Source organism: Callithrix jacchus, chromosome 17 (assembly GCF_049354715.1).
Source record: "Callithrix jacchus isolate 240 chromosome 17, calJac240_pri, whole genome shotgun sequence".
In the NCBI taxonomy this organism is placed as follows: Eukaryota; Metazoa; Chordata; class Mammalia; order Primates; family Cebidae; genus Callithrix; species Callithrix jacchus.
This window is the reverse complement of record NC_133518.1, coordinates 76,412,270-76,439,783: the sequence shown is the minus strand read 5'-3', so window position 1 is coordinate 76,439,783 and position 27,514 is coordinate 76,412,270. Positions and strand designations below refer to the sequence as shown.

Sequence of the window (27,514 nt, the reverse complement as noted above, 5' to 3'; positions counted from 1 at the left end):
CCTGGCCATGGAGAGCAGCCGCTCCCTGTCTGTGGACCTGGATCTAAGGCTCTGGGCTTGGTTTCACGTCCTCCTGCCTCCTGTGGTCCCAGAGGCCAGCTTTGGCCCTTTCAGTCAGGTTGCAGGACAGTGGCAATGCCTGCTCGGGGAAGGGGAGTGTTGGCGTTGCCCAGACCACTGCGTCCAATTATCTCCAGCACAGGAGGGGAGGTCCAGCTCCTCTCCTTTCCCTTCTCCTTTCCTTCTCTTGAGACTGTTGACTCTGGCTCCCTTGGGTGTGTGTGTGTGTGTGTGTGTGTGTGTGTGTGTGTGTACGGGCATGCACATGTGTAGGCAAGCTGGGAGTGCCACGGGGACTCATAAAGGAAGTCAGTGTCCCCTTCCTAAGTATTTAGTGGCCAGTGTTTGTGAGCTGGGCATTGCAACCCAGCTGCACCTTTCCTTCCAGGGAGTCTGGGGAGAGGGAGTTATGCCAGGCTTTGTCTGGCTCTATACCCTTTGCCTGGACATACCAGGAGTCTCGCACGTGCCTGCTCAGGGCCCCTGAGGGAGGGGTCTTCAGTGAGATGGAGGCCCCATGGAGAGGGCTGGAGGCAGTGCTCCAGATACATGGGCAGGGGCTGAAGGCCCCAGGGTCAGTGTCCTGGAGACCCTCTAGCTGGGTGCATGGACTCAGCTCATGGGCTGGGGTCTTTTCAGCAGGAATCCCAGCCTGTGTCCGATGGCCCAGAGGCCCCTCCAGATTCCAGGACCTGGAGCCAAGTGTCAGCGACCGCCTCCTCCGAGGCGGAGGCCAGTGCATCTCAGGCCGACTGGCAGCAGCAGCGGAAAGTGGAACCCCGGGCCCCAGGGTGCAGTGAGGTAATGCACACCGTTGTCCCTGCAGCCGGCTGGGCGCTGCTGCTTGGGTTGGAGCCAGGCTGTGAGAGGTGCACGCCTGCATTTGCTGCTGGAAGCCACAGCCGCTATCACAGGCAGTGTGGAAGAGCAGTCTGCAGAGGGGAGGGTGGGCATCCCAGTCCTGACGGGAGAGATGGCGCAGGGCCCAGGGCTGTGTGGAGATCCTGGGAATTCTGGCCCAGAACTCTGATGCAGGACCAACCCACCCTCTCCACACTCTCCATCCTTGTGTTTTGGTCCTGTTTGGCAAATGCTTGTCCTGTGAATCTCCCCATCCAAAGAAGACTTCAGGAGGCTGGGCACAGTGGCACATGCCTGTCATTCTAATACTCTGGCAGGCCAAGGCGGGTGGATCACTTGGAGTCAGGAGTTCGAGACCAGCCTGGCCAACATGGTGAAACCCCATCGCTGCTAAAAATACAAACATTAGCCAGGCCTGGTGGCACATGCCTGGTAATCCCAGCTACTCAGGAGGCTGAGGCACAAGAATCACTTGAACCCTGGAGGCAGAGGTTGCAGCAAGCCGAGATCATACCACTATACTCCAGCCTGGGTGACAGAGCAAGCTCCTATCTCAAAAAAAAAAACAAGAAACAAGACTTCAGGGCGCTCTGAGAACAAGTTCTGGACACATCGGCCACCAGCAGCTTCTCACCTGCACCAGAGCAGAGGCCATGAGTGAGAGACCACCCAGCCTACCATTGCATTGGTCTGGCCACAAAAAGGTTTTACTTTAAATTAGCTGCCACTATTTAAAACTTGGGAGATGTTATGTAAAAAATCTGCATTTCTGGCTTCTCTTTAAAACTCAGAAGACATGCCACCCTGCCAGAGGCAAGAGAGAACCACCTCCCGGAGGCCGGCTGGAGGTCTCTAGGTTGCCACAGACCCACCTGCCTGATCCTGTAAGCACTGGAGTTCAAAACCCCTGAGCAAAGGCTTGTGGCATTGCTGACTAGTCCGCCCAGCCTCACTCACATCTAGCCCTGGGAGGTGGAGGGCAGGTGTTGGGCGTGCTTGGTGACCATGTCTTGCAGCCTGACCTCAGTCCAGCACTTGCGCCTTTTCCTCTTTTGTGAGAGGGGCCCACGTGAGCTTGGCAAGCAGGGGCAGTTTTTGGAGCGCAAAGGCCTACTAGAGTCATCTTCCTTGTGCAGACGGTGGTTCTCCCCACGTGGTCTGGCCCATGAAGGCGTAGGAACAGGGAGACAGGACAGGCCGAATGTCATGGGAGAGAAGGGGCTCTCTCCCGCAGATGCTAAGCTTTGAATTAGTTTTGTAAGTCTTCCTTTCTTCAAATCAGTTCATGGGGAAGGCTGTATAAGAGAGAGACAGGCTGCGGTTTTCCTGGGAAAGGGACTCCCTCATCTCACCTGCAGTAGGACCTGAGAACTTATCCTCTCATGGGCTTCAGACAGCTCCAGTGTCTGGAAGGGAAAAAGAAGCATGCTGCTCTCCTCAGGCCCACCTCTTTCATCACCCACTCCTTTCATCCCCCAGCTGAGCTGGGAGGAGAGGGGAAGGACCCCTCAAAGCCCACAGGGGGCCACAAAAGGCTGAGCCTCACCTCTCTGGCTGAGGACCCACCTGTCCTGGGCAGTCGGCTCTGCTTTCCCTCCAGAATCCAGCCGTTTCCCATCTCAGGTCTCAAACATGGAAAAGAAGCCACTGAGACATCAGCAGATAGATTCATCTAAGGAAAAGAAAAGAAAGAAGGCAACCGTAGGAGCATGGCCGCACCCAAGAATTCAGACAAGCCCTTTCCAAATGGAGCCTGGGCCTGAGCTGATGTGATGTGGGCAGCCGGGATGGGGACTTTGGACCTGACCTGCAGTGAATGCCCGATTTCCTTCCTCCCCTGACACACTGTCTTCAGGCCTCATTCCCTAGAAGCAGAGTGATTTCTGTGCAAATGACTTGTTGAGGGGTTCTCAGGAGAAACCCGTGGAGAAGTAAGAAAACAGGATGAGGCAAAGGAGGAGGCAACGGAAAAGCTTCAGCTGGAGTCAGTAGAACTGTCCCAAGTAGAGCTCTGGGGCCTGAGTAGTATGACAGCATTGTCCCGACTCAAGGCTAGGGGCTGGCCTTCTGTATTCTTGTATCAATGACTGCTGGGCACCGGCCACCCCTTGGGAAGGCAGTTCCCTGGCTGAAGATGATTTTCTTAGCTGGAGGAGGTCCAGCTAAGCAGCCTAGCACTCACAGCAGCTGGGAATGGGTGCACTGGTCTCATGAAGTAGAATTGGGCAGGGTACCCACAGTGGCCCCTGTAACACCCTGATATACCCATGCCCACAAGTGGCACACGGATACTCACAAGGGCACACCTGCATGCACATGCCTGTGTGTAGCCTCCCTGTAATCAGGGTATCGAGGTCAGGGCAGCAGGCCGGCAAGGACAGCAAAGGGGGGCCCCAGCACCTTCTCGGTCTCGCTCCCGGCTCTGCCCTGCACACCAGCACCTGTGGTGTGGGTGGGGCTGCTGCCTGTTCTCTGTGGTCTGGACTTGCTGCCTGTGTGCCCAGGATCCTGGTTCTGACTCTGTTCTGGATGTGCCATGGCTGTCCCCACTGTGTGTGCCGTGCCACCACCATGCGTCCCACTGTGCGTCCATGTTGCTATGCTATATCTGTTTTGCTCCCAGCTAGATGCAGTCCCCATCCCCAGTGGCTTCCCAGAGCCCTTTCACAGCCCCCACACCCCCGCCCTAGAGTCCAGCAGACCAGAATCACAAGAGCCCCTAGGTCCAGCCTTGGCTCAGCCCTGACCAGCCTATGGTGTAGCAGGTCCCAGGGTGTGTCATGAAGAGGCTGCCTCCCTTCAGGGTGCCCCAAGCTCCTACAGACTCTGGGCTTGAGGCCAAAGGCTGCTACTCAGCCCAAACTCACACCTTTGCCCGCCCTGGCCCACACCCCTGTCCACAGACCCCAGAGGACAGTTACTCCGAGGGCAGCACAGCAGACATGACCAACACCGCTGAGCTCCTGGAGCAGATCCCTGACCTCGGCCAGGATGTCAAGGATCCAGAGGACTGCTTTACCGAAGGTAACGTCCCAGGCCACCCTCTGCCCCGGCCTCAGTTCCACCCAGAGGGGACAGGAGGACCAGCAGCTCCTTGGACCCAGGGCCACGTGGCACTGACACCCTGCCTTAGATATCTGCCTACCTCCTCCAATGCCTCTGTGACCCTGGAGGTTCCTCCCTCTGCCTGACCTGTCTGCCCCCGGAGTACTGGGCTGGACGTTCACCAAAGACTGGAGAGACTGTGTTTGTGGTGTGGTAGCACCACTGTGTGCCCCACAGCAGTAGGGTCTGGGTTTAATTCACTGCTGTACCACCAGGCCCTGGCACGGTTCCTGACACACAGTAGGTCCTCTCTAAACCCTTGAGGCAGGTGTGACATGTGGCTGTGTTGATTGGCATCTATAGCTTTTGTGGATTGATGGTATATTTGGGGGGTAGCTGGGGATAAAATGAGAGCGTGGCTGGGTGCAGTGGCTCACAGCTGCAATCCCCACACTTTGGGAGGCCGAGGCGGGTGGATCATTGGAGGTCAGGAGTTTGAAATCAGCCTGGCCAATGTGGTAAAACTCCATCTCTACTAAAAATACAAAAAATTAGCCAGGTATGGTGGTGGGCACCTATAATCCCAGCTACTCAGGAGGCTGAGGTAGGAGAATCGCTTGAACACAGAAGGCAGAGGTTGCAGTGAGCCAAGATTACACCATTGCACTCGAACCGGGACAACAAAAGCAAAACCACATCTCAAAAACACAAAAAAAATCATGAGAGCTTGCCCTCCATGTGACAGATCCACAGGGCTCTCACTGAGGGATCTGTCCTTCCCAAGGCTCAGAAACTACAAACATGGAGAAGGCCCAGAAGTTCCTGCCCTTTCCCTAGGAGGATAGTTTCCCAGAGGAGCAGAGGACAAGCTAGAACCCATCCCAGCCCCAGCCTTGTCCCTGCCCAGACCCGCCAGGCTGTTCACCCACTTGCTGAGTGCTGGGTGCATCCATCCTCCTCAAAGTGCCTGCAGAGTGTGTGGCCCTCGCCCACCATATCGCCCCGTTCTCCTTCCACCCCTCCACATCATCGTAGGCTCTTTCTCTCAGTCTTCCCTTCAGCCATCCAACCCTCTGCCGTTAGACGTGGGCATTCACAGTCTCTGAGCTGGGCCTGACCCTCACGCTCCCCCACAGGCTGTGTCCGGCGCTGTCCCTGCTGTGCGGTGGACACCACGCAGGCCCCAGGGAAGGTCTGGTGGCAGCTGCGCAAGACCTGCTACCGCATTGTGGAGCACAGCTGGTTCGAGACATTCATCATCTTCATGATCCTGCTCAGCAGTGGAGCACTGGTACCCTCCTGGGGATGCAGGGTTGGGGCAGGGATGGTTGGAGGAGGAGGGGAGGGCAGGGAAAGGAGGTCTCCAGCCGGAAAGTCAGGTCAGAAACTGGGGCAGAGCCTCTGCTGGAAATGGGCTCCTCAGGTCCCCAGAACAGGGAACAGCTCACAAACTCTCTCAACACCCACGGCACGTACGGAGGCCGGAGCAGGAAGGGCTCGCAGAGCGCAGGTGTCCAGGCCTTCTTCTTCCACAGAAGGGAAATGGCTCCCACACCTGAGCTCTAGTGGCACACAGCATCAGCGTTCTGTCACACTGTCACAGTGCAGGTGGCCATGCTGGCTCCATGTCTTCTACAGGCTGGAGGCTGCGCCCTGTAGTCCACACATGATTACATTTAATCCCCATGACAACTCTTGTGGAAACAGCAAGTAACTTTTCCAACGTCCCAACACTCAGGAACCTCAGATTTGGCATTTGAACCCAAGCAGTCAGATTCCAGAGTCCTTTGTCTTCACCTCTCATTTGTTCTGTCGGTCTTCTAAGCCCTTCTTGTATCTAGCTCTGTGTATCCAGCCATGTGCAAGCCACAGGAGGAGGAGACCCCAGCCCTGGCCTCAGGGGTGCCCAGTCTAGTTGGGGAAACGAGATTCAGCAGGTGTGAGATAGCCAAACACCAGCACAGGAGAGAGTTGAGCAAGAACAGAGTAGAGGACTCAGGGTGACAGGAGGTCAGAGGGGGTGGAGCAATCAGAATAGTCTTCCTGGAGGAAGCAAATAGAGCTGGACTGTGGAGAACAGGGAAGTACTGAAACCAGGAGGAGCAGTGAGGCCCTCCAGGGTGCCCCATCTGGCTCCAGGAACCGACTCTAATCTCTCAGACCACTTATAGGAAGAGATGGAACAGCCCTGGAGGGGGTTCTGGAAGGTTCTGGTGAGCAGGGAGAGATGCGATTAAGAAGGCAGAAGACAGCTGGCTGCAGTGGCTCATGCCTGTAATCCCAGCACTTTGGGAGTCTGAGGCGGGCAGATCACCTGAGGTCAGGAGTTCAAGACCAGCCTGGACAACATGGCAAAACCCCATCTCTACTAAAAATACAAAAATTATCCGGATGTGGTGGTAGGCACCTGTAATCCCAGCTAGTTGGGAGACTGAGGTATGTGAATCACTTGAACCCAGGAGGCGGACGTTGCAGTGAACCGAGATCATGCCACTGCACTCCAGCCTGGGAGACAGAGTGAGACTCTGTCTCAAAAAAAAAAAAAAAAGAAGAAGAAGAAGATGATGATGATGAAGGCAGAAGACATGGAAACTTTGCCAGACCAGGGGAGTAAGAACCTGTATTACTGGGGAGGTGAGAACTCCATAGATAAGCAACTAACAGAGAATGGTTTAGACCACAGAGTGAGAGAAAGGGCACTTTGATCCAAGGCTGTGTGCCTCTACTCCATGCTGCCTCCTCCTGTGGGGTTAGGCCATGGGGAGGCACTGTGACTGTCACTTCTAAATATCTGGGCCTCCCACCCCACCCCATGCTGCCCACTCCTGTTCCAGAATGGGCCTGGAGCCATGACTTGCAGCTTGCCTGCTGTTTTACCATTGGCAGCTAGAGCTAAATCTCTGTAGGTTTCAGAGAAAGATGGTTTGACAATATGTTAACGAGTTTTGTTTTTAAACAGCCACAAACAAGGGCAGCCAGAGCCATTTCGTCTGGGCTGTGGAGGAGAAGCTCAGCCTGGCATAAGTGAGGAGGAGTTTTGGCAAGCATCTGGTGAATCTAATCAGGGTAGACAGCCAAGCTCTGTTGTTAAAAAATCACGTCAATGATATATTGAGAAAAAGAGAAATCTAAGTGTGTTATTTAAAGTTGTAAACTTGTTTAACAGAAAGCAAACTATATGCCTTCCAAACTGCTGAGGGAAATTTTAAGAAAAAAAAAAAATCTCACAGCAAAAGATAAAGAAAAAGAGAAGCAACAAGAAAACATAAAATCAGAAAACAAAATGATGTAATAAAGTCAAGATCAAACGTGTTTTAATAATAAATGTAACTGGATAAAATCCATCTTTTAAAATAAAAGGACTCGGCCAGGCTTGGTGGCTCTTTGGGAGGCCAAGATGGTTAGATCAGGAGATCAGGAGATTGAGACCATCCTGGCCAACATGGTGAAACCCCATCTCTACTAAAAATACAAAAAAATTATCCAGGTGTGGTGGCACACGCCTATAGTCCCAGCTACTCAGGAGGCTGAGGCAGGAGAATTGCTTGAACCCAGGAGGCAGAGATTGCAGTGAGCCAAGATGGCATCACTGCACTCCAGCCTGGGTGACAGACCTAGACTCCATCTCAAAAAAAAAAAAAAAAAAAAAGGAAAGGATTCAGAATGTATCCAAATTAAAAAAATAAAAAACCTTTTAGCCATTTGCTTTCAAATGACAAACCCCCAAACCTAAAACAATGTGACTTGGAAATATTAAAAGCCACCAGGATTGACAGCTTGCACCTGTAATTTCAGAACTTTGGGTGGCCAAGGCAGGAGGGTGGCTTGAGCTCAAGAGTTCAAGACTAGGCTTAGTAACATAGTAAGACCCCACCTCTACAAAAAGATTTATTTATTATTTTTTTTTTTTTAGACAAAGTCTAGCTTTGTCACCCAGGCTGGAGTGCAGTGGCGCCATCTCAGCTCACTGCAACCTCCACCTCCCAGGTTCAAGTGATTCTCCTGCCTCAGCCTCCCAAGTAGCTGGGATTACAGGCATGCCTCACCACGCCCAGCTAATTTTTGTATTTTTAGTAGAGACAAGGTTTCATTGTGTTGGTCACGCTGGTCTTGAACTCCTGATGTCTTGATCTGCCTGCCTCAGCCTCCCAAAGTGCTGGGATTACAAGCATGAGCCACCTCACCCAGCCTGTAAAATGACTTTTAAAAATTAACTGGGCATGGTGACATATGCCTGTGGTCCCAGCTACTCGGGAGGCTGAGGGGAGAGGATCACTTGAGCCTGAGAGATCCGGGCTGCAGTGAGCCCTGTTCACACCAGTGTCCTCCAGCCTCGGTGACAGAGCAAGACCTTGTCTAAAAAATATATATAAATATATATATTTATATATATGTATCATATTACATAGAGAGAGATATAGTGAACTAATAAAGTAGATCAGGCAAGTACAAACAATGACAACAAATTCACAGTGCTTTTTGTTTGTTGAATTCAAGGTTAAAAGCTTGAGATGAGACACAGAGGGTCCAACCTATAGCATAAATATAACTATTGGCTGGGTGCAGTGGCTCATGCCTGTGATCCTAACACTTTGGGAGACTAAGGCAGGAGGATCGCTTGAAGCCAGGAACTCAAGACCAGCCTAGGCAACATAGTGAGACCCCATCTCTTCAAAAAAGAAAAATTAGCCGGGCATGATGGCACATGCCTGTAGTTCCAGATACTCAGGATGCTGAAGTGGGAAGATTGACTGAGCCCAGGAGGTGAAAGCTGCAGTGAGCCATGAACATGTCACTGCATTCCAGCCTGGGTGACAGAGCAAAACACTGTCTCAAAAAAAGAAAAAATGTGTGTGTGTGTGTGTGTGTGTGTGTATGTGAGATAGATATATATGTATATATTCTTTTATATATATGTGGTCACATATATATAATATGAATATATATTTATACAAAATATATAAATATATAAAATATATAGATTTATACAAAATTTATAATATATACAAATATATAAATATATTTATATCTATATTTTTATATATATTCTAAATATATATGAATATATATTATAAAAATATAATTATATGTACATATGTTTATATAATTATATAAACCTATATAAATATAAGTATATATTTATATATTATAATACATAATTATAAATATCCATATAAATACAGATGCATATTTATATATTATTTTATACATAACTACTATGTATACATTTGCTTGGGATAGCATAGCACTTAAATATATAAAGAAAAAAAAAACAGGAGAAAGTGACAGTAGTGCACTGGTACTGGGAAATTTTACCATATTTCTATTAGTTCTTGACATTCAAGTAGAAAGAATGAGATAAGTGATCTAAATACATATATATTTTATATATAATAAATTTGGCCTAACTTAATAGTAAAGATAATAACTATTAAATAGAACTCACTATATTCCAGATACTGTTTTAAGCATTTTACAAGCATTAATTCATCTAATTCGCATAATAACCCTATGAGATAGGTGCTATTATTCATCCTATTTTACAGATATGGAAAGTGCTGGAAATGGAAAAAATAGAAGGATAAAAACCAACAACTAATATGTAAAAGTCATTCTTAAATAAATCTTGGATCAAACAGAAAATAGTTTGGTGGTAGTTCATTGGTGTTCAATTGATTAATTAATTAATTAACAAAAGAAGGCCATTCATGGACCAAAGCTGATGATAGCGTGCAATAAGTCAAAGATTGTGATTCAATTAATTCTGTCCATGTGGGATCTGGAAAAATAAGAAAAGTGTAGCGGTAGAGAAAAAGCTGTGGCTAGTAGAAAAAAACTGGAACATGACAGTATTGAGAATGCTGCATGTGGAGTACAGCCAAAGCTGCCATAAAAGGCAAATTCATTGCTTACTTTTATTATTAAATAAGAACATAAATAAATTATTCAACTCAAGAAATTAAAAATATAATAATCTTAAAGAAACCATGGCAAGTAAGTAATAAAATAAAGATATTTTTCTTCTGCCCCATATGATCTGCAATAATAAAAACACATATTAATAAATTAGAAAATAAATAGTAAAACTGATATAAAATTCCAATGCTGATTCCTTGAAAATTTAAAGCAATCAAATTGATAAACACTAGCTAATCTAATTTCTCACATCTCCAAGAACAGATTCTTTCACATTCTCAAGAAAGAAAATAATTCCAGTGCTATTTGAAGTACTCTAGTGCATGAAAAAGGATGGGAAGTCTAGAAATTATTTTTTTAAAGCTAACTAATGCTGATTTTTAAAACCTCAGGTATACTAACAGGAAAACGTAGTCCAGTTTTCATGCTTCATACTCCATACTTTTGAATAGTGATGCAAAAATCTCAAACAAAATATATACAGATAGGATCCAGAAATATATTTAAAAGATTGAGTACATCATATGGCAAATATGTCATAGCCTAAAATGTGAGAATAGTACCATATTAGGAAAACTATCTTAATAGGACCAAGATGAAGAATCATATAATTATCTTAATGAGTGCCTGATTTTAAAAACTCTGGTAAGAATAGAAAAAAAAAAGTTGGGCACGGTGACTCATGTTTGTAAGTTCAGCACTTTGGGAGACCAAGGTGGGCAGATCAGGGGGTCAGGAGTTCGAGACCAGCCTGGCCAACTGGCTGTCTCTACTAAAAATGAAACCCTGTCTCTACTAAAAATACAAAAAATAGCTGGGCATGGTGGTGGGCGCCTGTAATCCCAGCTACTCGGGAGGCTGAGGCAGGAGAATCGCTTGAACCTGGGAGGAGGAGGTTGCAGTGAGCTAGATTGCACCACTCCAATCCAGCCTGGATGACAGAGTTAGACTCTGTCTCAAAAAAAAATTTTTTTTAAGAAATAAAATGTGTTTTCTTCTATTGAATCCAAAGGACAAAAAAAAAAAAGAAAATATATTTTCTTAGTTTAGTAAAAGCTGACTCTCAAATTAACTTATGTCATCATTAGTAGTAAAACCACTTGAAACATTTTCATTACAGTCAAGATTAACTACTTTTTTTAGCTATTGCTCATTATTTAATAATAGTCTTGAATTACTAGCCATTATAATTTTAAAAATTAAACACATTATATAAAAGTTGGAAAATAAAATAATTGAAGTTAATCCAGTCAAGTATAAAAGCAAGAGTTAAAAATGATAGAACTATATTATTATTTATAGATAATATGATTGCCTAGAAAATAATTTAAACCTATTTTTAAAACATTATATGGCCAGTTATGAAATAAACATGCCAAGAATTGTTGCTGTTGATGTTATTTTATCCTAAGAGAAGCTATTTAGTCACAAGTAACAGCTCTCAAATATTTCTTACATGCCATGTACTACAAGCATCAAATAACTGGGAATAAATATTATAATAAATGTAGGCCGGGTGCGGTGGCTCAAGCCTGTAATCCCAGCACTTTGGGAGGCCGGGCGTGGTGGCTCACACCTGTAATCCCAGCACTTTGGGAGGCCGAGGCGGGTGGATCACGAGGTCAAGAGATTGAGACCATCCTGGTCAACACGGTGAAACCCCGTCTCTACTAAAAATACAAAAAATTAGCTGGGCATGGTGGCACGTGCCTGTAATCCAGCTACTCAGGAGGCTGAGGCAGGAGAATGGCCTGAACCCAGGAGGCGGAGGTAGCGGTGAGCCGAGAATGCGCCATTGCACTCCAGCCTGGGTAACAAGAGCAAACTCCGTCTCAAAAAAAAAAAAACGGAACAAATAGATAAACATACCCTCGTTTTGGGTTGGAAGACTTCACTTTAGTTCCTAAAGTAAGTAATAGATTCGGTGCAACAACAAGTTTTCAATAGCTCTAAACATGACAACACATTGGTAAAGTTTATCTGGAAAACGATTTAAAATGTCCAGAGAAATTCATGTGATACTAATTCAGGAATAGACAGAGAACAGTAGAACCACATAAAGAGATCTGAAATAGATTTAAGTAAATAAAGAAATGTGCTGTGTGATAAACTTGACTTTTAATCAGTGGATTTTAGGTGGATTATTTAATAGTGTTGGGGCAGTTGATGAGCCAGATTCTGAGGAAAGTATTAAAATGGATATTTACTCCTTACCAAACTACACTTCATTTTTAAAATTGTAACGTAAAACAATGAAACCTCAAAAAATGTTTTAAGAATCTCATTTTTTTTCTAGCCTTGGAATAAATAAGGGCTCTCTTAGCACAACACCAAAAATTTTACTAAATGAAAATGATAATAAATGTTATAATAATGGAAAATAAAGTATATAGAACTTCAGTATGAGATTTAAAGGTACACAAAAGTATGTGAGATTTAAAGGCACACAGCAAACCAAGATGGTGTTACCAAAGAGTTAATATTCCCAAATAAACCAGACACTCAAATACAAAAACCGGCAAAGGATGCGAACAGATAATTCACAAAAGAAACACTGCAGATATCCAAAGAAAGCATGTCGGCATTGCTCCTAATAAAATAAATGAGAATGTAAAGAAATACAAGTTTCTTTCATTGGGCCGGGAAAAGTGAAAAAGGAGAAATGACAGCAATGTTGGGTGGGGGCGCTGGAGAAGAGCCTCCTTCCTGCCCCGGAGATGGAGTGTCGGTTGGTGCTGCCTTCGAAGGGGCCCATTCCCAGACTGCACCAAAAGCGCACCTCTGGCCAGGCAACCCAGTTTATCCTCAACAATCTTCTGTTCACTGCAACTTTATTTCTACTAGGGAGAAACTGTAAATAACTGAAATGTGCATGATTAATAAGGTTATTGGCTAAATAGTTGTGTGTGCAAATAATGAAATCATGCAGCCTTTTAAAAGAGCGATAGATGCTATTGCGTATATTCATGTTACTGAGTGAATAAATGTTCACAACATATTGTTTAATGGAGAAAGTAATTTCAAGGCAAATATTTAGCATGTCTCATAAGATTGTGATCGTGTGTGTGTGCACACACATACACACTGTCAGAAAGAATGCTCGTGTAAGTGTTAGCAGTGGTTACTTCGGCGTCATGAAATTAGAGATGCCTTTTACTTTCTTTTTCATGCTTTCTATACTATTTAACTTTTATAAGATGTACACATTTTTATACTCAAAAAATATACAATACACCTACCTTTTTATTTTTAATCTTGAACAACTTCCAAAGTCCATTTTGGCACCTGAATGATCCTGTCATGCTGTCTATACTGACCCAGTGAGCCACATGTATGCCTCAGCAGTGCCAACGGCGCTGGTCTCCTGGGTCACAGTCGCTCACAGAGGCCCTGAAGTCAGACGGGGAGGCCCAGTCATGGCAGGTGGAGGCAGCTCCCCCAGGACTCTAGTGATGTGTTCAGTTGCCTAGACGGGAGCCTCAGAGCACACCCTGGACAAAGAAAGAAACAGGAACAAGTCAGTGGACTGGAGGTAGAAACCCTCTGGGAGCCACTGGAGTTTCTCTGTTAGCTCAGGAATTTGGGTTGAAGCAGAAATGAGGAGGTGGAGAAAGACTGACAACTCCTAGCATGCTGGAAACTTTGACTCCTAGGGGGTGAGAACGGCAGGAGACTGGGCGCTACGCCTGTGGTTCCTAAACATCACATCTGCAAACCACTTTCACTGTCATTTCTTTAAAATTCACCTTTACATCTGCTCTCACTGGTTTTTGCTTATTTCAATACATGTTTTGTAAAGTGAAACTTCTTCATTATTATTAATTGAAAACCAATATTTTTCCCACGAAAAGTAAGTAAAGGTAAAGCAAAATGAAGTGAAAACAGAAATATTTTATGTTGTTTCCAACAGAAAGCTGTGACCCGAGCCTGCAATACCCTCTCTCCTTGTTAAAATGGCAAGTTTTGGCTGGGTGCAGTGGCTCAGGCCTGTAATCCCAGCACTCTGGGAGGCTGAGGTGGGCGAATCATAAGGTCAGGAGTTCAAGACCAGCCTGACCAACATGGTGACCCCATCTGTACTAAAAATACAAAAAATTTGCTGGGCATGGTGGTGGGTGCCTATAATCTCAGCTGCTAGGAGACTGAGGCAGGAGAACTCTTGAATTTGGGAGGTGGAGGTTGCAGTGAGCCGAGATCATGCCACTGCACACTAGCCCAGGTGGCAGCGCGAGACGAGACTCCGTCTCAAAAAAAAAAAAGAAAAAGACACAAAATGGCAAGTTTTAGAAAGGCCTGGCCCAAAACTCAGACTTGATCTCCATTGTGAAGGGAGAGAGGGTTGCCCCATTCATTCTGCCTTGCTATCCACTACCATGTAAGGCCATCTCATGGCCTGCAGTGGCACAGCCCCGACTGGAAGGCACACTCATCTGGTCCAACACTGACTGGGAGGAACCCCATCCACTGCATTTCTCAGCTCTTCCCTGCTCTCCTGGGCAGCAGGACATGCCAGGTGCAGGGTGGGGTCAGCAGTGGTCCGGACTTCCTGTCCGCCTTGTTCGGCCTTGTCTGCAGGCCTTCGAGGACATCTACCTGGAGGAGCGGAAGACCATCAAGGTTCTGCTTGAGTATGCCGACAAGATGTTCACCTACGTCTTCGTGCTGGAGATGCTGCTCAAGTGGGTGGCCTACGGCTTCAAGAAGTACTTCACCAATGCCTGGTGCTGGCTCGACTTCCTCATCGTGGACGTGAGTGTGGGCACCCGAAGGGAACAGAGGGCGGGGAGACCCACTGCTGGTGCTGGTGCAGGTGCAGAAGGAGGGGCTGAGGCAGAGGGCCCAGTGGGAGCCAGCAGGCTGAACGGGAGGCAGAGAGCAAGGAGGACATGAGTCAGAGACCCAGGCCCTGTCCTCAGGTCCCCAGGCTCAGAGGAAGAGAAGAAATAGGAGACAGGGTCCTGCCACAAGAGCCCCCAGTTCGGAGCCACAGCAGTGAGAAATGGAGGCCCCTGCTTCTGGGGGATAGTTTGAGAGTAGTCAAGGGTGTGAGCCAGGACAGGAGCCGGGGGCTCAGGGTCCAGAAAGGGAAGTAAGCAGACAAGTTTGTGCTCTACAGCAGACTGGCCATCAGACCCACTCGACATGTGGCCAGTTCTGAGCCTCCATGCACGCAGGAGGAGAAGAAGGCTGCTGAAGGGATGCTGGGTAGGCGGGAGAGAGCCTCTGTCTCAGGGAGAAGGGACCAGCTGGGGAGGATGAGAGAGGGGTGGAGTCATCCGGGAGGAGGAGGAAGCCATGGACACTGGAGGGGCTCTGGGTCACTGCCCTAGATGATCAGGTGGCTCTGAGGGCTGCCTGCCAAGGTTGTGTCCAAGGAGGGCCTGGAGCAGGGGGTCACTGTGGCTTCTGGACACCCTGTTGGCAGATGGAGTGTGAAGCACCTGCCCCACAGCTACCCAGGCCCCACGACTGCTGGGTGCCAGGCAGCATGAATGCAGGGTCTGACAGGGGCCCTGGCCTCAGTCAAGAGGGAGAGTAGCTGACAGGGGAGGAATAGGGGTCAGTGCAGGGCAGCCCTGGGTCTGCACTCACCCAGGGCAAAGGGAGTGAAGGCCAAGGGTGCAGGTGGGGTGCCTCTCTGCAGGGTCCAACCAAACAGAGTGGGAGGCTGGATCTGCAGCCCGACACAGGATTTCCAGAGGCACCGGGTTTGCTGACAGCTTCTAGCCTTGACACCGGGCTCTGCACACCAGCAGGGGCTGTCTTTCCTGTGGCTGCAGAGCAGGCTCAGGCCCGTGCCGTCTCCATACCCCACTCAGAGGCTCAGGCCCCAGCAAGCCTGGCCAGAGTCCAGGTTTAGGCTACCAAGGCTGGGCGGGAGGTCAGACTGTGGGTGGCCGTGGTGGCAGAGGTGGCTTGGGCTAGAAAGGAGGCACAGAGATGCAGACCCAGGCCCTTGGACCTGCAGTCCAGCGTCTTCCTATCACCCCAGGTGACTGAGAGGTTGCTAATGCTGGGGTGAGGGGTGCTGGGATGGAAGGGGGGCTCTAGACATACTGGACTGCCCGGCCTAGCCCTCAGAACCTCCCTAAATGAAGGAGAGGCTCGTGAGGCCTCCCTGTGGAGGGCCCATGGGAGGGCCTGGGGTCCTGGCAGCTCAGCCCGGAGCCTCCCTGACCCGCTCTTCCCACAGCATCTTGGGCAGTTGGGCCTGATGAGGGTTTCCCGCAAGGCAGGCCAGAAGGACTCTGCACAGACTTCTGGGAAGCCCCCCCCCCCCCCACAGCCACCGGCCACCTTGGGGAGCTCAGAGCCAAGGCAAGAGAAAGGGAACTGCCAGTGCTTCCCTGTCCAGGCCCAGGAGAGGAGAGGGAGCCTGTGGAGAAGGCAGCCGAGGCTCACAGCAGGAAGCGGCCATGCCCCAGGCTGAGTAGAAGGACTGGCCACGCTGCTGTGCCCATCCCATCCACAGGCTTCACAGGAAAGTTTGTCTCAGGCCTCAGAGTCTAGGGAAGGATGTTTCCGAGATGAATTCTGCGTTATTTCTCAATACATGCTACTGGGTCTCTACTGTGTGCAAGCACCGTTGCAGTGCTGGGGATCTCAGGAACAAAATAAAAGCTCCTCCCCACATGGGGAAGTGGCTACAATCAGCATAACCAGTCAGCCACTTTCACCCTCTGTGAGGAAGCGGTATCTGCCGTGGGGCAAAGAGAACTCGGGAAGGGACGCGGGTGGCCGGGGGAAGGCGCAGGTTACGCTTTAAATAGGATGATCACAGTAGGCCCTCTTTGGTGACATTTGAGTGCGTTTGAAGTTGGGGTTAGCCAGGCTGATGTCTGGCAGACGTTCCAAGCAGAGGTTGGAAGAGCAGCGCGAGGCCCGTGTGGCCGGAGCACGCCTGGCGTCCTAGAGGGAGTACAGGGAGGCTTGGGTGACTGAGCAGAAGGAAGCACAGATGAGGCCAGACTGCAGCCTCCGAAAAAACATGGGCTTTGATTTACAATGACATGGGGGTAGCGGGGCGGAATTGGAGGGCTCTGAACGGAAGAGTGCCATGAGATGACTGGTTTTCTGAAGGGGTCACTTAGTCACGGGGCGGGGGTAGAGAGGACTTGAGTAGAAGCAGGGAGAAGAGCTGGGAGGTTCAGGCAGTGAGCCCGGGAGACGTGGTGGCCGCCGGGCCAGGATGGTGGCGGTAGAAGTGGTGAGAAATGTTTGGACTTCAGATGTATTCTGAAGGCAGAGCCAACCGGAAATCCTGACGGGTTAGACACAGGGTGTCAGAGACAGAGAGGAGGCAGGGATGACAGCAAGCGTTGTGGCCTGCACAGCTGGAGAGACGGAGTGGCCATCACCTGAGACGGGATGGGCAAGCTTTGAGAGAGCGGAGACTGCAAGGTGGCCTGTTAGGAACTGGCAGGCACACCAGCTGGGCCCCGCCCTCCAGGAGAGGTCCCTGAGAGATGCCCCGCCTCTCCAGGATTGGGGGCCCACAGCCCAGCATCCTTGAGGGGTGAGTAGGGGAAACACAGAAATCAGTCTGGAGCATCTTCCTCCCCCAGGCCTCTGCCCAGCTCCCTCCCACCTGGTGCTGCCAAGCCTGGGCGGAGGCTGTGGGACTCAGGCCACTGCCCCCAGCCTCTCCCAACCCCAGGCTGGCCTGGGCGCCAGGGTGGTGTTAATGGTGACTGCAGGGGAGGTCAGGCAGGGGGCCATTTTCAGCCTGTGATCACAGGCCAGCGGTGAAGTAAGAAGGGAGCGGATGCCCAGGGAGCTTTAGAAGGATAAAATCCACAGAGTGGAAGTGCCCTGGGAGGGGCAGGGCAGAGGAAACAGAGGCCTGAGGCTCCTGGAGCCACCAAGTCCCCACATTTGCTTTTCTCCTTTGAATTTGCTGAAATGTCGCACGGTCTGGCTTTGGAGAGATGCCCCACGACTGTCTGTTTGTTCCTGTTCAACCCAGGACTGCCTCTCCTTCCCAAAAAGAGGCTTCTCTGGGGAAGAAAGAGACAGGTCCAAGAGTTTGAATTGAAGGAAAGAATGTGGAGACAAAGCCCAGTCTTGGTGTCCCTGCTCTGCCACAGCAGCAGCACCTCTGGAATTCTTTTCCCATCTGTAGAACAGGGGTGCTGCATCCCAGCATCGCAGGATTAGCGGGGCTCTTACAGAGCATGTGTGTGAAGTACACACCGCTTTCAGTAAAGATCCGGAAGCCAGGACACTCTTCGGCTTGTCCCAGCTTGGGCTCCGGGAAGCCTGGCCCAATGTGTAGCTGACCTGTGATGACGGTCCAACCCAGGACTAATGAAGAGTGGACCCAGCACCGTCTTAGGGGCATCAGAAGCCCTACCATCTGTCCCCAACAGTGGGGAGCTGTCCCCATCCTCCTCACTTCCACTTTGCCTCCCACAGGTCTCTCTGGTCAGCCTGGTGGCCAACACCCTGGGCTTTGCTGAGATGGGCCCCATCAAGTCACTGCGGACACTGCGTGCACTCCGCCCCCTGAGAGCCCTGTCACGATTTGAGGGCATGAGGGTAAGAGAGACTGCTGCCTTCCCACCAGGGAATGGGAAGCGGTCCCACAGAGGGATGCCCAGCCTCAGCTTGCTGGCCAACAGGCCTGGCCCCTTGGCACCCAGGGCCCCTCTCTGTGTTTCTGCTGTCCTGTGGCCACCAGGACTGTGGCTATGGCTGACTTGGTAGGAACATGTTCCAGAACCTCCAGGAGAGGCATAGCTAGGCATGGAGGCACCCCGAGGATAGATGGCTGTGAAAACCCACCCCCAGGGCTCACCCAGCCGCAGGGCTCATCCACCTCCAGCCCTGTGGGCTCCTGTGAGGGCTGGGAGAGCACCAGACAAAGGAGAGGAAGTAGGACTCGCTGGGCACAGGGGTCTCAGCTGCACCCCGGGCCACTGGCACCAGGGCCCCCGTGCCTCTGCTGTCCTGCTGGGCTGTGTCCCTATGTGCCCACTCTGTGTGCCCCTCTGCATGCCCTGCCTCCTGGCAGACACAGGCTGCCAGCCCTCTGTGATGGGCAGTGGGGCTGTGGTTGGGAGGGTGAGGGAAGAGGCATAGAGCAAGCTGCATTCCCAGGGTCAGGCAGACTGGAGAGGAAATGACCCTGTGATGAGTGACCTCCTTTATACTGCTTTCCTAGTACATTTCCAAGTCACCACATTTCACCAAAGAATGTGAGCAAATAAGGCAGATTTGAAAGCCCACCAAGAAAAACATCAGTCATGACATGTAGCAAGAAAACGAATACATGTGTGTGTTTGTGTGTACCTGTGTGGGGCATTTTTTTAACAAAACATACACAGTTCTGTGTGGCTTCAGAAGACATATTTGTTTGTCTCTCACTGACCCAGCAGGCACCGTCGCACCGCTCAGCTCACCAGTTGGTTGATGGGTTTGAACCTTGCCCACACCCCCAATCCATGGAGAAACATAGAGCTCATTCCTAGTGGGAAACCATCCACAAGTTATTATTCAGAGTTAAATGTCTCTTTGGGAGCAAGGACATTTGATTCCAGAGGGACACGAGGAGACACTAAGTGCCAGGAATGCCTCTGTGGTGTCCATTGGCCACAAAGCCAGCCAAGGGCAAACTCCCAGGGCTTCCCCACCTCAATCTATGCCCTGATGTTTGGTGCCCTACGAGCTGAGTTTCCCACCCTGTTCCAGGGTTCAGCGTGCCTGCTGGGGAACAGTGGCCCCAACCTGGCATCTGGGCCACACAACACAGTCCACACCATCACCTCCAGTCTGTGTGGCACACATGTTCCTGGTGCGTGGACAGCTGGGGACTTGGTCCTTGAGTGGGGTGGAGGGTCCCAAATGCTTCTACTAGGGAATCCTCTCCAAGGTGCTGTGAGTTTAGATGCAGAGCATGAGGCCGTGGCTCCATGAGATCTGAGAGCCCCTCACTGGGAAGCGGGTGTCACGGGAGTGCCCGTGCCGCCTGCTCTCTGGCTCCCCTCTTACAGGAGCACTGGAGAACTGCCACAACACCCTCCAGACACTGCACTGAGGTCTCCTGGGCTACTTCAGGGGAGAACACCCATCCATCCAATGGCAACAATCTAAAATAAGCCAGAATTTAGCTCTGAGAATGTAAGGACTCGTGAGATTTTTAGGAAGCCCAAAGTCCTGGGGACATATTTTGAGGAGTCCTTTCCCATCAAGTTGCTGGTATCCTCAACCAGCACACACCTTGGTGAAAAACAAGTTTTGAAGATCACAGATTCAGGGCAAGAAGGAAAGCAGACATTCTGAGGCCACAGCAGACTCTGCGGTGCACTCCCCTCACTCCCCATGAGGGCTGCCGGCCGTGGAGCTGGCCTCTCCCATGATGGGATCTGCACACACACCTGCACAGCCCCCTGCGGCCAGGGAGTTCAGCCAGTGGGGGCGGGGAGGTGTTGAAAAGGGCATGAGCTGTGGGCCCCCCAGGAACTGAGCCACCTCTCTGTCCACTTGAGGTGGTAGTCAATGCCCTGGTGGGCGCCATCCCGTCCATCATGAACGTCCTCCTCGTCTGCCTCATCTTCTGGCTCATCTTCAGCATCATGGGCGTGAACCTCTTCGCGGGGAAGTTTGGGAGGTGCATCAACCAGACGGAGGGAGACTTGCCTTTGAACTACACCATCGTGAACAACAAGAGCCAGTGTGAGTCCTTGAACATGACCGGAGAGTTGTACTGGACCAAGGTGAAAGTCAACTTTGACAACGTGGGGGCCGGGTACCTGGCCCTTCTGCAGGTGGTAAGTCCTGGAGAGAAGGGGACTTCCTTCCTCCCTCTGGCTGTCAAGCAGCATGGCCATCACCCACAAAGTGGGCAGGAGGGGGACTGTGGGGCCATGCTGGATCCTCTAGGAGGATCACGGTGCCCAAAGGCGGCTCAGGACTCTCCAGGGATTTGGATCCTTGGGAGATCCCCAGACTTTCAGTTCTAGAACCAATACTACATTCTCCAAAGTACAGAGTATGGGGACAGGTCAGTGCTGCTGTAGAACTGACTCCCCAGCCAGTGTAGGACTGAGGGCCCCACAGGGTCATGGGGTAAGCCTTATGCTGTGCTGAGGCACAGGATCCAAGGAATAAAGAGACAGGACACAGAAGTACAAGGAAAATGCAGCTGGGCTGGGGGGGAGGGCAAGCCACCTATAAGTGGAGTCAGGTGAGGCCCCCAATGTCCAGAAGCATGAGTATTTATTGTGTATAGATTAGGGGGCAGGGCAGTGAGTGAAATCACCTTTAAGAATAGTGATAGGGTCATGAGCAATAAAACATGGGGTCCATCCCCATTAGGTCACCTAGGCCAGGAGGTGGACAATGTGCAGCAAGGGGCCCATTCTCATGAAAAGAGGGGCTGTGTGCAGTCCTACTGCACTACCCCCATTAGGTCACCGAGGTTTGAAGGTGGGCCATGAGCAGTGAAGAGGGTGCAGTGTGCAATACATCTATCTATGGGCAAACTACTTCTAAGAAGATTTATGGGGGGATGCTTTAAGTCACACAGCAGTGACAGAGCTGTCAGGGTTACCGCCACCTTCTGGCAGCTTCCAATGAGTTCTATGGGAAGATGCTTTTCGAGCAGCACAGTAGCAAGAGCTGATAAAGTTCACAGTCACCAACGTGGATTGCTGGTCTGAGGGCAGCCTTCCATGAGAACTGGAGCAAGGTCCTACAACTCCTTTATCAGGAGGAGTGGCTCTTGCCCCAAGTCTGCCACACAGCAGGTATCTTTAGGATACTGAACGCTGTCTCCCTGGGCCATGGATTCTTGTCCTGGTATAACTGTTTTTCCCTTAAATCATGCTCTGCACTGTGTCTGCTCTAGGCATTCCTCTGATTATAAGCTGCTTCTTAATTCATGATCTGTACTGTGTCCACTCTAGGCATTCCTCCGATTATGAACTAAGTTATAATTATAGGTATATATGTAGGGAAATATTCTTTAGGCACTCATACTATCAACTACTATGTGATTATATGTAGAGGATTATATAAAGGGATTCTTCAAGCCCTATTTCTATAAACTAATATATGATTATGTAAAGGGTTATATAAAAGCAAACAGCTGAGTAGTAACACTGTAAAGTGAGCTATTCCTCAGGCCCTAACTGTGCCAGGGTCTGCTTAGCTCTCCTATATGGGGGGTTACCCACAAGCCAGCAGTCAAGTTGGCCTCTTCACACTCTAAGTTAGGCAGTGTGATGGCACAGGTTGAAAAATGAAAGACTGTAGACTACCCAGGAACTGAACTATTAGCAAGGTCGTGACTGTGGCCACCCTCTGTTATAAAAGATAGTGACAGCTCTCGCGTTGTTTAAAAGGACATATTTCCATCTTTGATGTGCAATGTTTAAGCACACACAATCCTTCTAGAGTTTCCAGTGATTTTGTGAGTGTGGTGGCTTCAGTGATTATAACACATTCCATAAATTTAATTTACCATTGGCCTTGACAGAACCACAGTGCATAAAGCTGCCACTTGCTTGTCTTGCTATCCCAATCTTAAGCCCAGACACCTGCCCCTGGCGCCCAAAGCAGAGGAAAACTCAGCAGACTCTCACCTGAAAACTTGGTATGCACCCACTCACACCTCCACCCATCCCTTCAGCCCCTGTGGTAGACCCACAGACACCTCCCTGCACTGCCTAATGGAGAATGGTAGATTAGCACCAAACCCAAAGAGCTGTCTCTTCCTGCAGCTGTCCCTCGGAACGTCAGAACTTTGGAGGAAAAGGCCTCCTTTGTAGATTAAGAACCGCTCACCTTTCAGGCAAAGGCACCCCGTGTTTGGGAAGAATTCAGTCCGTTGGGTGGTCCCCAGCAGTTTCCAAAGTATTTCCAGACCTACCTATAGGCAAGGGCCTCTTGGTACACGGAGCTGGAGTAGCTTGCCTACTCTGGGCGGCCTTAGCTTCCCCATCTGCCCTGCCTGCCTCATGAGAATTCATAAGACAGGAAGTTTGTCTAGCTGGGCTGGTGCTGAGAAAGGAGGCTCAGGGTAGGATTGGATTTGGCCAAAAACACAAGTGAGGCTTCACTGGAGAGTCAGTCTCGCTACCGAGCATGTCTCCTGGGCTCTTTCTGCATAGCAGCCCAGACTAGGGCAGACAGTGCAGCCAGCACCAGGGCCCTCTGTGGTTCAGCCTCCCTCCTTACTCCCTTGGTGTGGTATGCTGGAGCTGGCTTGTGCCACCTCACAAGAGCTCACTGGTACATTTTCAGAAATTTTGCAAGCTGTTTATTAAAACAAGGTAATAAATACTGAAGATTCATCATTACCTTTTAGTATTATCCTCTATGATCTTGAGGTTTCCCACATCTATTGTGTCTGTACAGCGGAAGTGCCATAATGCTAAGCTCCTATGCATCTCTTCTCCACTCCATTGAGTAATTCACATTGGTAACCTGAAATCGACCATGGTGGGAATATTTACACAAGAGAAATCAGCAAACCAACAATCAGGGTTTTTTCTTTCCTTCTGGGAAGTCAGCCATTAACCATTTACAACACACCATTGGCAAAAGAACCCCCTGAAGTACAAGGGAAGGTTGAGATTCTTCGGGAACTCGCCTTGGAAGTCCATGGAGCAGAAGCCACATGGTTCTCTGAGACGTATGACGAGGGGGACTAGGTCAGCCCTAGAGTCTAAAACACAGAGTTTAAGCTCGACCTCTTTCTCCCTGACAGAATCACTGCAGGATTCTGTGATGTTTTAGAAAGGGAAATGAGTATGGATCTGAAGGGCAGACCTCCTGCAAGCCCCCTCAGACTCTTGGCTTCAATCAAGAAGCTTTATTCCCTGCTGCATGGCCTTCTTGGGGTGTCCGCTCAGCTTCCCCTCCACCCCCAGCCCTAAACAAGGTTTTTCTCTGACCACCCAGGCATTTGGATGCTACTGAAGGGGTAGGGTGGGGTGGGGTGGGGTGGCTTGCTTTTTGTAGGAGCTTGCTTCATCTCTCTAGACTGGAGCCCTGAGCAGCTCAAGCAAGATGCAGAATTAAATGATTATCTTGATCTTATCTTTTCCTCCCAGGCAACATTTAAAGGCTGGATGGACATTATGTATGCTGCTGTGGACTCCAGGGGGGTAGGTTGCCACAGTGGCCTCTCCTACCAAGTCAGGCGCCGGAGGCTCCTGGTCACTTGGCCACCAGGGAATCAGTGTCTGTATCTGAAAACCTAGCCCACAAGGGCAAGATCTCATGTCACTCTGGAGGTCAGCCTCTGGAATGCCCAGGCCTGGTTGCTTGGTCTCCTAAGAAGTCCCCAAATTCTCAAATGTCTTTCAAATTAAACTCACTGTAGCTTGCTGACTTTTACCCCAGGAGGATAGGGTGGAAGCAACAGAGATGCAAATCAAGTTTCTTCTTTGTCCTGCACCCCACCCAGTCACACCGACAGCTCAGTCAAGACTGAGAGAGGTCCTCATGTACTACAGCCTCCCATTGGCCCAGGACCGGAATAGGCACTGATACTATGCCAGCCCTGAGCCCAGCATGTCTGCTGTCCTCTCCTGCCACCATCCACTCCTCCAACCTCTATCCCCACCCACCTCTGGCTCACAGATTCACAGAACTGGGCTGGTGACCTTCCTCTAGATACACCTTCTCTCCCACAGAATGGACACCCCTAGCCATCCCTCTGCCCCTGCCCCCGCCCTTCCCCATGCGAGAGCCTTCCCCCAGCTGTCTGATCTTCCTGTGTGATTTCCCCTTCGCAGTACGAGGAGCAGCCCCAGTGGGAGTACAACCTCTACATGTACATCTACTTTGTCGTTTTCATCATCTTCGGCTCTTTCTTCACCCTGAACCTCTTTATCGGTGTCATCATTGACAACTTCAACCAGCAGAAGAAAAAGATACGTAGAGCAGCAGCTCCCCACTGGGCTGGGCAGGGAAGGGCCGGGTGCCAGGGGATTGAGGAGCCATCTCACTGTCCCTGTTGGGGATGGTCCTCTTCTTGCTCCTGTGGGAATGAGGTGGGGAGAAGGGTGTGGGCAGGGATGTAGCATGCCTACGCCTGTAAGAACACAAGAAGGGGCTTTGGTGGGAGGCCCCGTGCCTGCCCTAATCCACCTGAGAGATGAGGCTTCTGGGAGAAGCTGGGGTGAGGGCTGCAACTGTTCACCTGGGCCATAATCAGAGGTCCTGGGTAAGGTCTATGTGCAGGCCCTGGGTCTTTCCAGAGCTTCATCAGAGGGGCTTTGACTGAGTTGTAGGCAAACCAAGTAAACAGAGAGAACCCACAGGCTGGCTGAGCTGGCAGGGGGAAAGGGCTTGTGGAAAGGGCAGTCGGCTGACCCTGGCATGCCCATCAAGGAGGCAAGATCCCGGTGCCCTCATACTGGGACCTCTGAGAACCCCAGAATGAAATTGGCGCCTTCTCTCTGCACTTAGGAGGCCAGGACATCTTCATGACAGAGGAGCAGAAGAAGTACTACAATGCCATGAAGAAGCTGGGCTCCAAGAAGCCCCAGAAGCCCATCCCACGGCCCCTGGTGAGCTAGGCTCCTGCTTCTGTGGGAGTGGGGAGGATCTTCTGGGGGTCCCTGGGAAGCCTTCGTGCCACATGGCCAGCCCTCAGGGCCACCTCACAGTCTTTCAGCCCAGCCTAAGGGGCACTATCAGATATCTGATCATGAAGAGAGGTCCCAGCCTGAAACAAATAGGGAGGAAGTTATGAGAAGGATGTAGTATCCTGGGGACACTCCCCACCCACAGGAACCCGTCTGTCTCTGATCCAGGCTTTCCTCAGGAAAAGCAGGGGAGCCTTCAAATCCCCACCCCACCCCCACTCAGAGCCTCATCCTTGGACCCCCAGAACAGTCAGGGAGCCAGATTCCTGAGTCACCTGGTTGGGAGGGCCAGGAGCTCTGGAGAGCTGTGTCCTCTCCAAGACTGACTCCCTTGGTTCAATCAAGCCATTATCCAAAAAAGGTGTGTGTGTGTGTGTGTGTGTGTGTGTGCGCGCGCATGTACGTGTGTGTGTGTTTTACTTATAATCTTTAACAAGTGGAAGAACAGAAATATATATTACACATATATATACACATATACACATAAATACATTATATATATATATATATAAAATTTCTTCCCCCAAATAATCTAGGCTGATTTACAATTAAAGACACATAAATATGGTTAGAAGAATAAATAAAATAAAATCTATTTCATAGAAAGAGTAGAGAAAATATATTAATCTAAGCATTGACATAAGCATTAGTGTTGAAGTTTAAATTTCCCCTCAAGCCTTCAGAGTGTGGGAACTAAAAGACAACACAATGAACAGTGTGCTAAGGATGCTCAGGGAAGGAGAAACCTCTCCCTGAAGACCCGTCATGGAAGGCCTCATGAAGGATGGAGCCCTGGGGTGGGGTCTTGAAGCCCAGGAAGCATTTCAGCAGGAGAGCCAGCGGCGTTAGCCTCCGGGACTTCTTCCCCTACAGTCTCTGTGGCAGTGAGGCAGGGGCTTTGAGTGGGAAGGTGAGTGGTGTGGGATGAGAGGCAGCAATGGGCAGTTTGCCAGCCTGCCCGAGGGCCCTGCTGAGCCCTTTCCATTTGCCTCTCCTTTCAGAACAAGTACCAGGGCTTCATATTCGACGTTGTGACCAAGCAGGCCTTTGATGTCACCATCATGTTTCTCATCTGCTTGAATATGGTGACCATGATGGTGGAGACCGATGACCAAAGTCCTGAGAAAGTCAACATCTTGACCAAGATCAACCTGCTCTTTGTGGCCATCTTCACAGGCGAGTGCATTTTCAAGATGGCTGCCCTGCGCCACTATTACTTCACCAACAGCTGGAATATCTTCGACTTCGTGGTTGTCATCCTCTCCATCGTGGGTGAGTATCCGAGTCAGCTGGACAGACAGCCCTCCCCAGCCAGGCCTCTCCTCCAGCCCCTGGGTCTGTGATGGCAAGTCCAACCCTAGGTTCTTTCATTCCTTTTCTGGTGCATTTCTAGCCCACCCCCCACCTCACCATATACACACACCCCTCCAGAGAGAACTTATCTGAGAGGGCCCACTCAGGCCAAGGAGACCAACCTGGCAGAGGATCCAGCACTCCCTCCCAGCCCCACCTTCCAGAGGAACCTGGGAACACAGTTCTCTAACTGCTTAGAGAGCTTCAAGGATGAATCTGGGAAAGGGAGCAGGTGCTGTGGAGGCTAGTTCTGCCTGCACTCTAGGTTGAAGGAGAAGGAAGCTCAATCAGAATGAGGTGGGCCCCAGGGATGGGGGGTAGGTGGCCCCTCGGAGTAGCAGTTATCCCTTGAAGATGGAAACTTCTGCAGCTAACCGCCAAAGTGTATGCCAGGCTCCTTTAGACATCACCTGCCTCATGCAGTTCACCTAGTCCATCCAGCATCAGAGGAGGGAGATCGTACAGATGGGGAGCAGCAGAGACCCAGTTCTGACTCGTGTCTGTTTCACCTTGGAGCCCAGATCTTTTTCAATATATAACAGCTTTACTGAGATATAACTCACATACCATAAAATTCACAGTTAATTTTAAAGTCACTTTAAAGTATACAATTCGGTGTTTTTTAGTATATGGACAGAGCTTTGCAATGATCATCAGTATCTACTTTTAGAATATTTTCC

The 27,514-nt window shown here is 50.0% G+C and overlaps 1 protein-coding gene across 10 annotated transcripts in view; it reads left to right on the top strand.

Moving 5' to 3' along the window:
* SCN5A (sodium voltage-gated channel alpha subunit 5) overlaps positions 1-27,514 on the top strand; it is a 103,134-nt gene that overhangs the window by 70,081 nt on the left and 5,539 nt on the right. For 4 of the 10 annotated variants that reach the window (XM_078354661.1, XM_035277744.3, XM_035277745.3 and 1 more), the window contains 10 exons: positions 700-861; positions 3,825-3,945; positions 5,103-5,257; positions 14,458-14,631; positions 18,298-18,420; positions 20,370-20,651; positions 23,940-23,993; positions 24,627-24,764; positions 25,299-25,403; positions 26,483-26,753. In XM_078354661.1, the coding sequence (XP_078210787.1) occupies positions 700-861; positions 3,825-3,945; positions 5,103-5,257; positions 14,458-14,631; positions 18,298-18,420; positions 20,370-20,651; positions 23,940-23,993; positions 24,627-24,764; positions 25,299-25,403; positions 26,483-26,753 (1,585 nt within the window). The remainder of the gene's footprint in view (positions 1-699; positions 862-3,824; positions 3,946-5,102; positions 5,258-14,457; positions 14,632-18,297; positions 18,421-20,369; positions 20,652-23,939; positions 23,994-24,626; positions 24,765-25,298; positions 25,404-26,482; positions 26,754-27,514) is intronic. The other 6 variants (XM_035277747.3, XM_035277748.3, XM_078354660.1 and 3 more) reach the window with 3 other exon arrangements.